General features: G+C 41.9%; 1 protein-coding gene across 2 annotated transcripts; it reads left to right on the top strand.

The window, feature by feature from the left end:
- The first annotated feature begins 103 nt into the window (after nt 1–103).
- Nucleotides 104–15,573, top strand: cnot10 (CCR4-NOT transcription complex, subunit 10). Of its 2 annotated transcripts, none has more exons than XM_046399309.1 (19): nt 104–299; nt 4,768–4,859; nt 6,737–6,898; nt 7,022–7,172; nt 7,935–8,074; nt 8,454–8,534; nt 8,618–8,701; nt 9,079–9,196; nt 9,374–9,517; nt 10,279–10,481; nt 10,791–10,912; nt 11,590–11,769; nt 12,581–12,661; nt 12,782–12,895; nt 13,060–13,190; nt 13,275–13,307; nt 13,511–13,638; nt 14,769–14,844; nt 15,189–15,573. In XM_046399309.1, exons 1-19 carry the CDS (start codon nt 284–286, stop codon nt 15,347–15,349), a joined length of 2,217 nt encoding a protein of 738 aa, XP_046255265.1. In that variant the 5' UTR covers nt 104–283; the 3' UTR covers nt 15,350–15,573. The 2 variants fall into 2 exon arrangements, with proteins under 2 accessions (XP_046255265.1, XP_046255266.1); XM_046399310.1 differs by having other exon boundaries at nt 105–299; nt 7,938–8,074.
- Nucleotides 15,574–17,666: the final 2,093 nt, after the last annotated feature.

Below are 17,666 nucleotides of genomic sequence, written 5' to 3'. Positions count from 1 at the left end.
CATCGTTCAGTAGGCTTTTTAAATCATGTAAAAGAAAACCATTTTTTTGCCCACTCCGGTACAGTAGGTGGCGGTATGCACCTTCAAAGTTACTGATTGCAATCCGCCATTTACGAAAGGAAGAAGAAGTCATTAAATAGTGAAGAAGAATCTCTTTAGAGCGGACCAGACAGTTAGCTACCTGGGCTATTTAATATTTACGCATAATTTTAACGTTCTCTGCACTTATCTGATATTAACTACGAATATAGTATTTCTGACTGTCCTTGGAAAGGCTACAGAAATGGCAGAAAATCCAGGTGAGTTTGTCAGCTAACGTTAGCTGGGTAGCTATGTTCAATCTGAGCTAGCTTTAGCTCTCGGAGCAGATGCATTTTTAAGCTTAAATTGTTAAATGAATAAATGGCACTGCATTTTGAGGTGAATCATTCATGTGACGTTCAGTTTATCGTTAGGTTATGCTGTACTATGTAGCTTAAAAACTCAAAGTGAGCCACCATAGATCGCCTGTCCTAGGTAATTAGCCTAGCCCTGATGTATATTGTGAGAAGACACGTTCTGATTAAACTTCAGTCAGAAATGTTGCAAGTGTCTTCTTCTCTGTGAGGATGTGAACGACGCATATTCCAAACGTCGTGAGCCCTTGTGGTAAATTCGGCGTGCGTATCCGTTATGCACCGAGCTGTGATATTACATACATTACATTACATTACATTGAATTAAGAAGCGCATAACGGTTAACGAGGATTAACATCGTGAACCAGTTCTCTGGCTGAACTTTCAGCGTGCATTTATTTCAGAATAGGAAATTGAATAGAAAACCTTTATTGTCACTGTATTGTGCAAAATACAGCGAAGTTAAACTACAGTTTCAAATGGTGCTGGTAACAAAATAATTAACACATTAAAATAAGCAACACAATAAACGAACACAGTTAAAGGGAACTGTCTAATAGCATTTATATAGCCTCACCCACTCAACACTGGGCTCAGTTTAAAAAGGAGTATCTACATAATGTGGACATGAAAATGCTCTTTGTTTCCTATAACTATGAATATATACTATTATGTATAATGTATGATTATTGCAGAGTTGTAAGCATAATCACATGGGACAGTACAGCACATGAGACGCTAACAGCTGTTTTGAATGTTTGAGTTGAGTATTCATTGTTTTTCTGTATGTTCTGAGTGACCAGTAGCACCCACTGAAGGGTTTTTTCCTTAAATAGTTTTTCCTCTGCAGTCTCAGGATGTGCAGACGCTGCTGTGGTGTTAGCAGCGCAGCTGACGTTGTTGGCTGTTAAGGAAATTAAAAGTTGCGAGCCCTATCCACACGGTCCATTAATGCATATTGGGAAGAAGTCTGCTCGTTACTTCTTGAAACCTAGGATGAGTTCCTCTGTTTTCTTGGTGTTTAGTGTCAGAATTTTTGCAGGTTTTTTTTTTTTTTTTTGAAGTTCGTGTGTGGAGGCCAAGGTTTCCCGATTAGTGCATTCGGGATGCTTGTGTTGAAGGTTGAACAGCGTCCTTGCATTGCTTTCACCTTGTTCTAAGCGTTCCAGTGCCGTGTGGAGAGGTATGGCAATGGTGTCCTCTTTGGATCTGTTGCTCTCTATGCAGACTGATGCGGGTTGAATGTTGGAGGAAGACCGGCCTTGATATGTTTTAATACCAGTCTCTCATAGCTCTTGATGGGTGTGAGTGCAGCAGCTCTGTGGTCATTTAGGCTGACAGTGAAGGTTTTTTTTGGGGGGGGGGCAGGGATAATGGTGGCTCTCTTTAGCCAGGGTGGAATGATGGCTTGTGTGAGGGATAGATTGAAGATGCTGGAGAAACTGCTGAAAAATACGTTCTTTAAGTACTTCATCAGGGCCAGCAGCCTTTCTTGGGCCCACTGATCGAAGCACCTGTCTCACTTCATATTCCTGTACGGTGAATGTGTGGATGCTGGTGACAGGTGACGTAGTTGTGTCCAGGTTTGCTCTTTTAACTTCAAAGTGAGCAAAGAGACAATTTAGCTCTTCTGCTAGTGAGGCATCTGTGTTGGTGGTTATGGAGCTGCTTTCCATATAGTTTGTGATGAGATTGTGCTGAATCCCCTGCCTCACCTCAGGTGCCTATTTCAGCTGACTAGAGTTGAGATGCGGAGTACCTGGGGAAAACCCATGCAGGCACAGGGAGAACATGCAAACTCCACACAGACTGGGATTTGAACTTGGTACCCTGTGTGGCAACAGTGCTAACCACTGCACCACAGTCTGGACAATACTTTTATTATTGAATTCAGGTGTGGTATGGGGCTGTTTTTATGGGGTTTGGCCTGGCCCCTGACTTCCAGTGAAGGGAAATCTTAATGCTTCAGCATACCAAGACATCTTAAACAATGCTATGCTTCCAACTTTGTGACAACAATTTGTTGAAGGCCCTTTTCTATTCCAGCATGACTGTGCCCCAGTTCACAAAGCAAAGCTCCATAAAGACATGGTTGGATGAGTTTGGTGTGGAAGAACTTGACTGGCCCACTCAGAGCCCTGACCTCAACCTCATGGAACACCTTGGGGATGAGCTGGAGCAGAGAGTGCAAACCAGATGTTTTCGTCCAACATCAGTGCCTGACCTTGCTACTGTTCAACTATTGTTTACTGTTGCTGTCACTGGGAAAAACATCCCACAGAAACACTCCAGAATCTTGTGGAAAGCCTTCCCAGAAGAGTGGAAGCTCTTAAAGCTCCAAAGTCTCTATGTATTTAGAACGCAATGTTGTTAAAGTCCCTGTTGGTGTAACGGTCAGGTGTCCTAATACTTTTGTCTGTATAGTACAAGTCTCATTCAGTATGTGAAAAGCAGTCTTGTAGCTGACAGAGGGGTCTCCCAAGGCCGTGTGTTAGTAATCCTGTGGCTTTGTTTACGTTGTTTATGTTGGGATCAGGAGCAGTGAGTGATGGTCTGACTGGCCTGGATGTGGAAGAGGCACAGCTCTGTTGGCATGGTTCATGTTTAAGTACACAGTAGAGAACAGTGGGCGAATTGAAGAAATATAGTCTTTAAGTATGACAGTGCGCACTCCGTCAGGATGAGTCTGCTGCTGTTTAATTCAGTTCAATTTTATTTAAAGTGCCAATTCATAACACAGTTATCTCAAGACACTTTACTGGTGTGTAAACAACACAAACAACCAAAGAGAAGAGAATGATGCTAAGTAGAAAGGTCTGCATAGGACTGATAGAGCTTCTAAATGAGGAGAACTGTGATTGTACTGTGTGTGTGTGTGTGTGTGTGCCAGTCTCTGTGCACATAAATGCAAAGCCCCCTGCTGTGCTGCGCTGTCATGTCGGGAATCTACAGGTAAAGCCACGTCTCGGTTAATATCATCATCAGAATCAGAAACACTTTATTGATCCCTGGGAAAATTGTTTTTGTTACTGTTACTCAAACCAAGATTAGAAGTCTACAGGCCAAGGATTTATAATAGAAATCGAAGTAAAAATATATCTAGAATTTAAAATGTAACACAAAATGAATATAAAGAGTATGTGAGCAGCAGTACAAGCAGAATTTGCTTAAACAGTGCAGCAAATCCAGTGAAACTGCAGAACTAGTCTCAGTGTAATGACTCGGTGTTTGGCACTCGGAAGGGGAAGGGGGGGTGACCTCCTGTGGCGCTCTGTGGAGCATCATGGTGGAATCATTCTGTTGCTGTAGCAGGCAGTGGAGCTAACTGACCCAGTGAAAATACATCTGTAATATTTTATTGTTACATTGAATATTGTTTGCAACAAATGTCATCATTTATTTTAATGTTTTAGTGAGGTTGTTGTGATGTTTTGTAGGATAATGTGTAATGTTCATAAGCAAGTGCCACATAACGTGACTATGTAACCAATATTTATTCAATGCTTAACCTTAGTTTAAACTTATATTTAGATGTCAGAGGAATTAGTTGTTGAAAACAATCCCTACTTAATACCAGTCAATTTTCAGCCTTTTCCAGACTGGCCCAGTACACCCAGAGATATTAAAGTGAGAACTACCGCATACCATAACTGTTTTATTCTGTTATTCTGTCGCATGGCAAATATGTAACTGTTGACACACTTACATGTTCTCACATTTTGTAGATGCACTTATCATCTAGCTCTGTATCAGTGGAATTTGGTGGTTTGGTGGTTTAAACGCCACAGCCTACCTGAGCAGTGTTGCTGAGCGTGAGCATCTCTTCATGGCCGCAGTATGTTCAGGAGAAGCTCTCTGAAGAAACGATGCTGGACCCGGAGGTCTTATGCTGAAAGATTTATTGAACTTGAGCTCAAGGAGAATCAGGAGTCATCAGTAAAGAGCGCTACGTGTGATGTCACCCAGTTCTGACCCGAGAGACCCCCACACTAGTCTTTTGTGCAACTTACAGAATACTCAAGATAGTGACAATCTTTCTAGATGACAAGGAAGGGACTGTGCAGCTACATCAAGTCACAAAGCCTATGGCATTTCAAGACGGCTGCGTCTGCATGACAGTGAATTCGTTGAACTCCAGTGGCCTGCTCAGTCCTCAGATCTCAGTTCATTAGAGCTTGAATTTGCAACTGATAAATCAGCAACAAACAGCATGATCCCATCATGTCAGTGTGGAGCAGAGTATCTGAGGCCATCATGAAGTGGCAGCTGACTGTAGCTCCATTAAGCACAGGCCGTCTGTACTGCTCATCCCTGTTGTTCTGCTTCATTTTTGACTTTTTTTTTTCCTTCTCTCTTTTTCATTTTGATCAGAACAAAATGAGCCAAAGCAAGACATCTCACCATCCCCCGGAATGACAGACCAAGAGAAAGAAGTGGCAGCCAGTGCATATGAAGCGTTTTTGGTAATTCATCTCTTTCTTTCTCAGCAAACTCAGAAACGTTAAAGATGTCCTGTGCGCAGTAGTGCTTTTGTCCAGCAGGGGCCCAGAAAGATCAATGTTCCAGCACAAATCAGGATATGATTGACACTGTTTTATCAATAATTACATTAAAAAGGAGCAAATGCTTTTTTTTTTTTTTTTTTTTTTTTTGCTGTTTTGATGTAAGTCAGTCCAACAGTTTTCGCTCTTCCCTTGCACCTTCACCTTAACACCTGTTGAAGCTACCAGGCTAAAGTTCTTTGCTCAGCTACAGTAGGAGCAACGCTGGCTAAGCATTAAGCAGACTGTATTTTCTCAAATAGTGTTTGAGGCCTTTGTTTACCTAGGCTGCAGAAGGTATCAGGCCTATCAGAGGCATTTTTACATAAACGTAGGATTATTATCTTTATGCTGGCTGCGTTTCCAATTGTTTATTTGCTTAACCTACTTTGGCAGTCTCCAATATTAACGGTATTGGGTTCAGGACACAGAATAACCTGTCTGGGGTAACTCCAGATCTCAACAGCCATATTCTCATCTTGCCTGCACAGAGGAACTATTCACAGGCTAATTATCTGGCAGTGTGTGTGTGTGTGTGTGTGTGAGTGAGAGAGAGAGGGCAAGATAGAGCGTGCATGGCAAGGAAATGCCGCTGTGAATGAATAAACATGCTGCATTTTTAAATAGCCAAGCTTTAAAGAAAGATAAAAAAAAAAACAGCTCCGTGTGTGGCATTCAATGTTGATGTTGCAGGCTGCCACAAATTAGCTGATGTATGGGAAAAAAGGTAAGTTATATTAAGTTTTATTATATTATATCATATTATATAGGCTTCTGTTGTGTTTAGAGAAACACACCTACTGGTCCAATACCTATACCAGTGCAAAAGTGTACTGGTATCATAACTGTAAGCGTGCCATACCCATACATAACTCCAACTGATATTTGTGCACTCTGAACTGCCATTTGTGCCAATACACCATGCTCAGTTTCAACACACCAGTCATGGGGGATTTCTTCAGATTCAGCAGAAATGTCCACTTGGGTTCAAGAGCGAACTGATTAGGTTTTGGTAGAGAAACATCGCTGTGACCTGACAACTCATTTTTTATCTAATTATACAAAATTTCACTCAAATATCTAATATGATAAAGTAGAAGTGATGTGATGTGAAGCGATGACACTGATCTTGGGCGTCCATCTGGAAACCATGCTGCTGGGTTGAAGATGTGGGTGCAGCATCCATGTTTTTGTAGCTTCTTTGCAACAACACCCATATTTAAAACCCCGATCACATGCTCATTATTTTAATGATCTTGAGCTTCAGGTGATTTTTTTTTTTTTATTTATTTATTTTTTTTTTGCTGAACCATGTGATGAAGCTCCCTGTTGGTTGCTACATATATTATGAGTCTGGCCAGACATGGATGGAAATTGCAGCTTGAAGGATGCGCAGAGGCATACAACTCTGAAGCGGTGATTCTAGTGCATTAACTGCGATAATTTGTTCCTCTCCTTTGGAGTGTGAGGCTTGTCCTTGTAAGATGGTAACAAAGATGCTTTGTTCTTTTTTTAATATATATATTTCGTTTTTCTGTTGAGACAAACATGGAGCTATTCGTAGATTTATTTCAGAATAATCAGAACAACCTCTGGCAATGGCACATTTAGAAGTACCTAGGTCACATGAACATGTGCATGTTATAAATTTTCAATTGCAATTTTCAAGCTTTACATTGTAGATACATAGATTGTAGATGCATGGGTCATAAGTATGGACCTTGTTTTGATAAGTTTAATGCGAGAAGAAATTTTATCCTGTTGTAAATTTGGTAAATCAGACGCTGCGTTCTTCACAGGCTGGGAAATACGATGAGTCTCTGAAACACCTTGAAACCCTGCAGGAGCTCAACAAAGAGGACTACAAGATCGCCCTGAATAAAGCTGTTGTGAAGTTTTACAAAAGCGGTCAGACTACCACGGGAACTCTGAAGCAGTCTCTAATAGCAATGAAGAACCAGGTGACTGCTGAAACAGCCATGGCTCGTATTATACCCAGTGTTTCAGGTCATGTTGAATTAGTGTTCAGTGAGAGTTCCAGATGCTCCTTCGTGATGTCCAATATGTCTGTCTTTCACTTTCAGGTTCACACATCAGCAGAAGACGCTGATGGGTTGGACGATGTTGAAAACAGCCTGCTGTACTATAATCAAGCCATCATCCACTATCATATGCGACAGTTCTCGGAGGCCATCTCTATAGGAGAGAGGCTCTATCAGTTTCTGGAACCGTTTGGTATGTTGTGGTGCTTTACGTGGGTTTGAGGAAAGTCTACCCCAAAAACCAAGACTTGGTTTTTGGGGTAGACTTTGGGGTAGTGTTGTCAAGGTAAAATTGCATTTTGAAGGCAAGACTTTAATTCTTTATAACATGATGGGCATTTGTCTTTACTTTTGACAAATTGCTGTGCAAAAATAAGGATATGGTGTGTCTTTTAACTGCATATGAAATGACTCGTTATGGTATTTTGGTCATATTGTTTAGACACCTCATAAAAGAAATAATTAAACAGTTAATCATTCACATAATATATGGAATAATTGGTAGTGAAAAGAATTGGTGTTGGTGGTAAGCTTTTTTTCATACCACAACCTCAGTGTAAAATGTTTAAGAATGAATTTATTAATTACATGGTAAACGGTGTTTCAATAATATATATTATAGAAAACTGAGAGTTTTAGATCTGAGACTTTGACTCTAATAGGACTTGAGTTACAAAGTCGAGGACTTGCATGTACTGTCAGCCTCACAATGGTTATGTAAATGTGTAATGTAACAGGGTTTATAGGCATGATGGTGAGAAAGACTGCATTAACAAAGCTACTTGGAAGAAATCAATTGCCTCAACTGTCAAACAATGAGATATGTTGCTTTGTCACTGTGTGGTTAGAAAACAAATCAGTAGCCAAACAGCCTGGCAGTGACGTATTGATATTTCGTAACGGTCCTGGTGTCAGCCGTGAGTTTGGCATGGAGTCACTGTGTTATTTGTCCTAGAAGAGAAGTTTGCTCAGGCTGTGTGCTTCCTGCTGGTGGATCTGTACCTGCTCACCTTCCAGCCAGAGAAGGCCCTTCATCTGCTGGCAGTGCTGGACAAACTGTCTGTACAAGGAAGCAACAAGAACGGAAAAGGAGAGGTACCCCACTATTCAATTCAATTCAGTTCAGTTTATTTATATAGCGCCAATTCACAACAAAAGTTATGTCATGACACTTTTCAATTAGAGCAGGTCTAGACCAAACTCTTTAATTAAACTGTAAATAGAGAGAGCCCAACATTCCCCCTTGAGCAAGCACTTGGCGACAGTGGCGAGGAAAAACTGCCTTTTAGAAGGCAGAAACCTCGGAGCAGACCCCGGCTCAAGATGGGCGGCCATCTGCCTTGACCTGTTGGGTCGAGAGTCATTTAAAGGAAATTAGTTTTATACAATCTGTTCCTGTATTCATATGCTCTATGGTAACATTTTACTGAACTTTTTGGCTGAGTTAACTGTTTATTTATGTCCTTGATTCTAGAACAACAGTTTCAACAAAGATGGAGCAAACCAGAAAGAATTCACAGCCATGATTGAGACAGCCAAATCAAAGATGCATCAGGCAAGAGCTCAAAGACCTTAACGTACTGTTTCTCTGTTTCACTCTCCATTGTTGTGACTGTGATTGGCTGTTGTTTGTTACAGTACAAAGTGAGAGCCTACATTCAGATGAAATCCTCTAAGGCCTGTAAGAGGGAGATCAAATCGGTGATGAACACGGCGGGAAACGTGAGTCTGCCGCCATGCACTTACATGGAACAAAAATCGAAAAGACTGATAGGTTGATGAGGAACTACACTATATAGAAAAAAGTATCCAGACACACCTCTTTATGGAGCTGTTTCTTGGGGGTTGGGCTAGGCCCCTTATTTCCTGTGTGAATGTTAATGTTTCAGCATACCAACACATTTTGAAGAATGCTGTTATAGCTGCAAATCTTCAGCTATCCTCCTGTGTATTTCCACATCAGGCCTACAGCTATCCAGTAGTATTGAATCGTCGGCCTTTTCATGTTTATGTCCGGGTTTATCATGTAGAAAAGTGACACTTGTGAATACCCTTTCCTGGTTTCCTGTCTGATTCGTGTTTCCTTTCCCCTTCATCAGTCTGCACCCTCACTCTTCCTCAAGAGTAATTTTGAGTACCTCAGAGGAAACTATCGGAAAGCGGTGAAGCTTTTAAACAGCTCCAACATCGCAGAGCATCCTGGACCCATCAAGACAGGTGACTGTAACTCAAAAAGCCACCCAGCTTGTTTTTGTTTGCGGCACTGGCGCTTCCTCAGTGGTGCTTCCAAACATTGCCTTCCTTGGAGATGAACTTGTCTTCATCAGTGACATTCAATCATTTTTAGATGTTCTAACTGACGGTTGTGCACGTGTTCTAACTTCTCTCATTCAGGTGAATGTGTTCGATGTATGTTCTGGAACAACCTGGGCTGCATTCACTTTGCGATGGGGAAACATAACCTAGGCATTTTCTACTTCAAGAAGGCGCTGCAAGAGAACGACCACACCTGTGCACAGCTGGGAGATGGCAGCAACGGTCAGTGTGGGTTCACAGCAAGCACCGTTCCCTGAATCTGCTAAGCTTTCCACTCATCTCCTGTAGGCTTGAATGGAAAAAGTTTGTAGATTTCTCCTTCAAAATGGACAATTCCGCTTGGATTAGTAGTGGTTATAGTGGTTTGCCCAGCTTCACATCAAATGTCTGAAGAAATCCTTCAGAAATTGACATTTTCCACCGGTGAACCATCAGATCACTGAATCCAAACTGACTAGCATCTCGTTACAAAGAAGCAAGCTATTTTATATAGGAAAACATTTAATAAATTTACATTTTTCACACTCTACTTGGTTGTTCTCCATGCTGATAGTTTTGGTTTTATTTGTCCAGGTTTTTAAATATATCTCTCATAAGATTTTATTGTGTTTTGTGGCAAAATCCAACAGCACTTTGTGACTGTCAGCATTTTAACCATAACTACTTTCTACTAAAGAAATGGTCCCTGTGTTGACTGTTGCAAGTGACATGCGTCTAAATCATCTTGTAATGCCTTCAGCTCCATAGAAAAAAAATTCATTCACTTCCTTTGTATTGGGTGGCGGGTTAATTATTGAAATAATTGATCAATAGACAATGATTATTTTCAAAAAAGTAGAATCAGTTAAACAAGCACACACCCCTCTATCTAATTGTGTAAAGTATACGCTTCTTTTCTGAACTAAGCAGATTATGGAAATGTATTTACATGTATGTCCCCGATAGTAACAAGTTCCTTTATTCTGTTGTTTCTTTATGAGCAGCTAAGAAGTTCACTGGTATCCCCATGTGTGCACTACTAGCCAACAAGCGTTACGAGTTGCTGTATAACTGTGGTATCCAGCTGCTGCACATTGGCAGGCCTCTGGCAGCATTCGAGTGTCTGATGGAGGCAGTGCAGGTTTACCACTCCAACCCTCGACTGTGGCTGCGGCTTGCTGAGTGCTGCGTCTCTGCTAACAAGGGGGTACGTCTTAACACTTGTAGATCCTGGTCTGCGTTAAGCTTTGTTCCATGGTTGAGTCTTTTTTTGTGGAGTATTTTACTGTTGTTGTTTTACTCTTGTCTTGAAGAAGACTATCTTGTAATCTCGAAATTGATTTTTAAAAACCAGAATGTTTTGTAATGATGACGGTTTTACTCGCATTACCCAAGGCAACCTATATTTCTCTGTATCAGTTGTAGCAAGTTCAGTGTTGCATTACACATTGTCCTTTAATAATACAGTTATATAAACACGAGTTTTACCTCACAGTCTCTGTTTTCATGTTTCCAGGGGTCGGAACAGGAGAGCAAAGGTTTACCTTGTAAAAAAGGCATAGTTCAGTCTATTGTTGGGCAAGGCTACCATCGCAAGATCGTTCTGGCATCCCGGTCTACCCAGAATGCCATCTACAGGTCAGTGTTCGCTCAAAATTTGCAACATGAATCTTTGATATTTGCAAATTAATCTCTTCTATCTACCTTTTACTTTCTTACCACCAAATACTGATTCTGTGTAGTATTAAAAAAAAAATGTATATACATATATAAAACTAAACCATTCACAAGGGAAGAAAAAGTACAAAACACACACTTCAAACCATGACTCTGAATGAATTTAGAAATGATGGAAATATATATGATTCACTGAGGTTATGTAAGAAGTACAACCCTAATTCCAAAGATGCAGTGTAAAACATAAATAAAACAGAATGGGAGATGCAACAGAGCGCAGTTTATAAACAGTCTCACACCTTCAGCCATCACAGTGTGTGTGAATGACGCCAAAGTCTCTTTGTTGTGATGTGTCACTACATGCTGCACAGTGTTGGACGTCTGTCGTGTAATACCCGAACAGTTTGCCATTGCTGAAGTGAATGCTGTATGTTTGTGAACGTCCAACGTGTGCATCATGCAACGTGTGCACAGAATCTGTGAAAATGAATTTTATATTTCCACACCCAAGCTGTGTTATATATTATAACACTGACTGACTGATGTCTAATAAGTAATAAGCCCTGCTTACATGGACCTGATGCTGTTTTTGACTTACAGTTAGCCTGAGCCATGTGTGTGTTTGTGTTTTTGGACAGTGAGGGCCAGTCAGCAGCTATCCCAGTAGCCAGTATGGAGTTTGCAGCCATCTGCCTGAGGAACGCGCTGCTGCTTCTGCCTGAGCATCAGCAGCAGGACACCAAGACCGAGAACGGCTCCAAGACCTCCAGTCAGTCAGGGAGCACAGAAAGCGGCAGTGAGAACAGTGATGCCTGCAGGTCTCACGCACAGCATACAATGCTAACAGCAAATGTACACAACAAACACATGCTTGTTCCCCCCCCAGCGGCTGATTAGAAGTAGAAATCAGGTGCTTTAAGCCTCGTTCCCACGGTTCTCATTAAATTGCTGACTCCACTGCGAATGCGAGCGTGGCGAATGTTGGGATATTCGACAGACGTTTGCTTCCAATCCAGTGGCGTGTTCTTACTCTGTTTGACCGAGTGCTGGCCAGAGCGCAGTCGGCTCTTGTCCAAGCCCTTGGTCTTAAGAACAGGGGCTTCACTTCGGGATCATTAGCACTGCTGAATTACCAAACCAAATGTTACTTTCAATATCTTTTTGCTGATTTCCTCATATTAATGTACATCGTGAAACAAAAAGGATACCAAATTTATCTGGTGGTAGCACACCTATTTTGATTGCTAGTGTGTAATTACTTTATTTATACATAAATATTTCAATAGTAAAGAATTGCATTTTTTTTCCCGGTAGTTTCCATGCATTGTGTCTGAGTGACATCAAATCAATTACTGCACAGGACAACATGTGCAACTGACTGTTCTCCAACCTTTGCTACCTTTTATGGAAAGGTGTGAAAAGGCTACAGTGGAACCAACAGGCTAATAAATATGTGGCCCAGTAGATATTAGAAAATGTGTATCATATTCTCAGTGGCAGCATTTATTGATGTAACAGAGGATGAGGTTAACATCAGAAACGTTGATTGCTGAAGAGTTCAGGGTGGCTGTGGCTGGTTGTGTATGGGTTCTGAAGAACGCTGTATTTTGGCTTTTGTGTGTTTTGCAGTGGCAAAGGTCAGGAGGCTGATAAGTTCTTGTCTGCAGCTCCGTCATCTCCTCTTAGAAAACAGGAGGTAGAAAACCTCAGGTGATGAGACCTCTCAGCTCTTCTCAACTGACACATCGCTCATTATTCAGAAGCGTTACATGACCCGTATACCCCGAAAGGCTGTCCAGTAATCAGCATTGTCAACTGTGTGTTGTGTAGGTGCTCCATCTTGGCCTGCAGTGCCTATGTGGCGTTAGCACTGGGAGACAACCTCATGGCTCTAAACCATGCTGAAAAACTACTTCATCAAACCAAGGTGTCTGGATCCCTCAAGTGAGTGTTTGGCCTGTTGCTCAAAGCGCAGCTGTTGGATCATCTGGTTTGTTTTTCTACTGCAGCCGCTAATCATTTAAGGTTGTATCTAAAACCCAAAGGGCTGATCAGCAGTGAACCCACTTAGCTGTCCGGTTTGTTTGTCTCTCTTCTGGTGTTTGCAGGTTCCTGGGTCACCTCTATGCTGCTGAAGCCCTCATCTCATTGGACAGGATCTCTGATGCTATTGCTCACCTCAACCCGGAGAATGTCAGCGATGTGTCAGTGGGAGTGCTCACCAGCGAGCAGGACCAGGGTACGCCAGTTTGACGCATTACTCAACACAACGTACAGTTTGATGTTGTTTCCTCACTGCTTGGTGTGTTTTTTCTCTCAACAGGGTCTGACAAAGGAGATGAGCCTGTCGAGTCTTGTAAGCTTACCTTGTTTAAACCTTAATGCATGATTTTTGCTTGAACGGATTTTAATGGATATTAAAATACTGTAATACATCTAACTGAAAGTATGTCATGTACAGTAGTTAAATAAATGATATCAGATCAGCAAACTCATGCCAAAGAATAAGATAAAGTACTTAGGATGTTACTGTAATTGTTCCCTTTTGCGTGTTTGCAGCAGGGAAGCAGACTCCCATGTGTTATCCCAGCAGTGTGACATCAGCTCGGGCGATGATGCTCTTCAACCTGGGCAGCGCCTACTGCTTGCGGAGCGAGTACGACAAGGCCCGCAAGTGCCTCCATCAGGTGACCTTCACAGTAGTTATGTGACTTCAACAGGTGCTGGAAACGCCACTTTGTGCTCACGCCGGTCACGATAATGAGTCAGAAGTGCACCAAACACACCCATCACCCGAAAGGAAGATAAAGTGTCCTGGAAATGTTTATGTGGGTGTCGGTGAACATCAGTTGGTGATTGAAGCAGATGATTGTATTGTAAACAGGTGATTAATGTTAGCGACTTCACCTGTGGTTTTAATGTTGTGGCAGATCGGCGTCTATGTCACTACAAAAGTTCTGATTAATCAGGAATAGGCAGTTTTAAATATTAATAGCTATTTGCAGAGTAAACGCACAAGAAGCCTAATTCTCTTTCAACAATTCACCACATTTAGAATTGAATAGGCATGATGGAACAGATGGAAGCATTAGAACGAGCCATGCTCACCAAATTTGGGCTTTTGTGGCCAAACACTTCAGGGTCCCACAGGAGGTACTGGAACACATTTGTTTTTACATAAGTCTTAGGCAGGGTTGGGCAATTAATTCAATTCAATTCAGTTCGTTTATATAGCGCCAATTCAAAACAAAAGTTATCTCATGACACTTTCCAATTAGAGCAGGTCTAGACCAAACTCTTTAATTAAATTGTAAAATAGAGAGAGCCCAACATTCCCCCTTGAGCAAGCACTTGGCGACAGCGGTGAGGAAAAACTGCCTTTTAGAAGGCAGAAACCTCAGAGCAGACCCCGGCTCAAGATGGGCGGCCATCTGCCTTGACCGGTTGGGTTGAGAGAGAGAAGGAGAGGGGATGGGGCGTGAGAGAAGAGAGAATTAATGCTGACAGATGCAGATACGTGCGTCCACACATAAATAATAAAAACGCCACGCTTTTCAAAGTAAAAGCAACACAGTTGTATTGCATGCACAGCATAAATACTTGTTCATTTGTGTTAATTACTGATACACCGCGGGCTGGACAGGGATACCCAGGTCTGGTCATCTGTCTGTCCAAAAACGCCACGTGGCATTCAGTTTCATTAAAAACAAAGCTTCTCCTCAATAGGAAAGGTCACCTCAGCAAAAATTAAACAAATTTTCCAACTGATTTTACAGTATAAAATTCACCCGCTTGTGATTTGTGTTTTCTTCATCAGGCTGCATCTATGGTGAACACCAAGGAGATTCCACCAGAAGCCATCCTGCTGGGAGTCTACTTGGAGCTACAGAATGGTCAGCTCTGTGACACTCACTGACACTCTGTCACCATGTCCCCTTTGAGTCGGTTTTAAGTTGGTGATGATTCTCTTCTGATGTCACTTCTCCTCTTATGGCGAAAGATACAAATATGATAAGAAAAAAAGAAAAAGCATATAACCACAATAACCATCAGAGCAACAGTCTTCCTGTCATGGATGAATATTCCTGGCAAGCAAACTTGCAGAGAATTAGTGTGGCCTGAATGGGTTCAGCTGATGTAAATGATGTGATTTATTACCAGGTGTTCCTCCTTTGTAAATGATTGTAGGGTTAAAAATCAGGAGATAATCTGCGGGATCCGTGTTGTGTGTCCTCAGGAAACACCCAGTTGGCCCTGCAGATCATCAAACGGAACCAACTGTTACCCACAGCAGTCCAGAGGGTCTCCCCAGACTCCCTCAAGAAACCCATCCAGCCCTTCCAGTCTATCCAGCCCATCCAGCTGCCCTCCCCTTTCACACAAGTCCAGCGCAAATGAGTCTCCAGAGCCCCCTCTGACACCCCTACTCCATGCAGAGACCAGACCCCCTGAGGGACCTTTAATATTTATAAAGTTGCTTCCATCAGCTGTGTGAAATACAGGTGTGGCCACTGATGTGAGGAGACTTCAAACTTCCAAACTTCAGCAACAAAAGTAACTTTTTATTTCCATTTGACAGAGTAATTGGTGTGTTGTCTCAACAATGAAATAAATTTTATTTACTGTATGTGTGACTCTTGAATATCTACAGTATTGTGTGCCAAACTGAATGCAATTTGACAATAAATAACAGAAAAAATACTTAATTTAAATTACATATAAAACATATAAACATAACATAAAACAAGGAAAAAATAACAGTTATGCCAAATTTTACCAGTTAAAGAAAAACGCCCTGTGGCCATAACTGACAAGTTGAGTTTTTGGAACCATGTGCAGGGGCCCAGTCACTGGATCTCAAGCAGAGTTCAGGCTCAGGGCTTTGGCAGATCAGGGTTTTGGAGCAGCACGGTGGTGCAGTGGTTAACACTGTCACCTCATGGTCATAGTGAGAGGGTCCCAGGTTCAGATCCCTGTCTGGGCCCTTCTGTGTTCTCCAGGTGCTCTGGTTTCCTCCCATAATGTGTGAGTGTGTTTTGTACGTTGGCCCTGCGATTGGCTGGCAATCAGTCCAGGGTGTACGCCCCTCGTCTGTATTCAGCTGGGATGGGCTTCAGCTCACCGCGACCCTAAGTAAGTAAAGTAAAGTGACATATTTTGTCATTGGAGGGAACTCACTCCAACGAAATTTGTTCTCTGCATTTAACCCACCCAAGTGACGTGCACACACACACAGCAAACCCGGGGCAGTGGGCGACCGCGTGCAGCGCCCGGGGAGCAGTGGGGGTTAGGTACCTTGCTCAAGGGTACCTCAGCCATGGACACCGGGACGGGGAATCGAACCAGCGATCCACTGGTTACGGGTCCGACACCCTAACCGCTGATCCACGACTGCCCTACCCTGACAGATAAGCGGTATAGAAGATGAATGTGAAGCACCAACAGCTCTTTTGTCTCTCAGAAATCGTCATACAGACAAAGCAACTCTGTGAAAGGTTTGCTATAAATACAAACTGGGAAACGTATTTGTTTTTCTGTATCTGTAATTATCTAATCACAGAAGGATGATAATGTAAGTACCCAGAAGTAAATTTGTTCCCAGCAGTATGTTTCAAACAAACTGGGACTGGGTCCAAAAAAGAGAGAAGGAAGACAAGGAGAAGGAGCACACAAGCAGAGATGCATTGCAGCAGTAATAATACCAGAAGTATTGGAGCTGTATGGTGATAATGACAATGAAGTACACAGAAGGTACTATGGTATGTGGGCACAGGTTTTAATTTCATTTTTGATTTCCTTTGATTGAAATTTTTTCCTTTTCTTCTTAACTTCTTAAGATTGCCTATAGAACACACAGGGCTCACTACTCTGCCCAAACACTGGCCAAAAAATACTCATAGAGAGAGTGGCTTAGAAATATTTAGAACACTCTGTACCATATTATGCCACTCTCCATATAAAGCCAAAGTTTTTGGCTTTGGCCTTTTTCTGAGGTGAATGCCGGGAGGGGATTCTTGCCTATTTCAGTAATTCAATTCAGTTCAATTCAATTTTATTTAAAGTGCCAATTCATAACACAGTTGTCTCAAAACACTTTACAGGTGTGTAAACAACAACAAAAAAGAAGAGAATCAGAGAGAAACAGGTCCCCGGGCAAAACCCACTGAGTAAGCATATGGTGACAGTGGTGAGGAGAAACTTCCTTTTAACAGGCAGAAACGTCGAGCAGAACCAGACTCAGTGTAGACGGACTTCTGCTGTGACCGCCTGGGAGGGAGAGGGGGGAGAGGAGAGACAGTACATCAAACACTTAAGATGCACATAAAGGAGCAAGCTGCAGTTATTATAGTGATTTGCATTTGATTTTGATGTTATAGCTATGGATGTATACATGTCTACAATATACTATACACAGCATGTAAAATTTATAGATGGATCATACAGACAGGACAGTATTTTAAACTCTACATTTATAGTATGTAGCTAAGTGGACGTTGTGACAGGGTTCCTGACACATGCTCATCAGAATGATGACCTGCACCACCTATCAAAGATAAGTTGGAACAGGTTGTGACCAGGGTGTGATCAGTGTGCACTGATGTGTTATTATGTGCACTTCCTACATTATGGGTTTCAGTGGGTTATTGTTGAGATTCATGTGCTTTGTCACATTAATAGAAGCTACTTATAATAAACAGTGCACTCTCAAATGACC

Source organism: Scatophagus argus, chromosome 9 (genome assembly GCF_020382885.2).
Source record: "Scatophagus argus isolate fScaArg1 chromosome 9, fScaArg1.pri, whole genome shotgun sequence".
NCBI classification, from domain to species: domain Eukaryota; kingdom Metazoa; phylum Chordata; class Actinopteri; family Scatophagidae; genus Scatophagus; species Scatophagus argus.
This window is presented reverse-complemented; position numbering and strand designations above follow the sequence as displayed.

What these genes read in the sequence shown, in the direction of transcription:
- cnot10 (XM_046399309.1), top strand. An exon ending in GCTGGGAGATGGCAGCAACG is followed by an intron (nt 9,518 to 10,278) that starts GTCAGTGTGGGT and finishes CTTTATGAGCAG; the next exon opens with CTAAGAAGTTCACTGGTATC. An exon ending in CTACTTGGAGCTACAGAATG is followed by an intron (nt 14,845 to 15,188) that starts GTCAGCTCTGTG and finishes GTGTGTCCTCAG; the next exon opens with GAAACACCCAGTTGGCCCTG.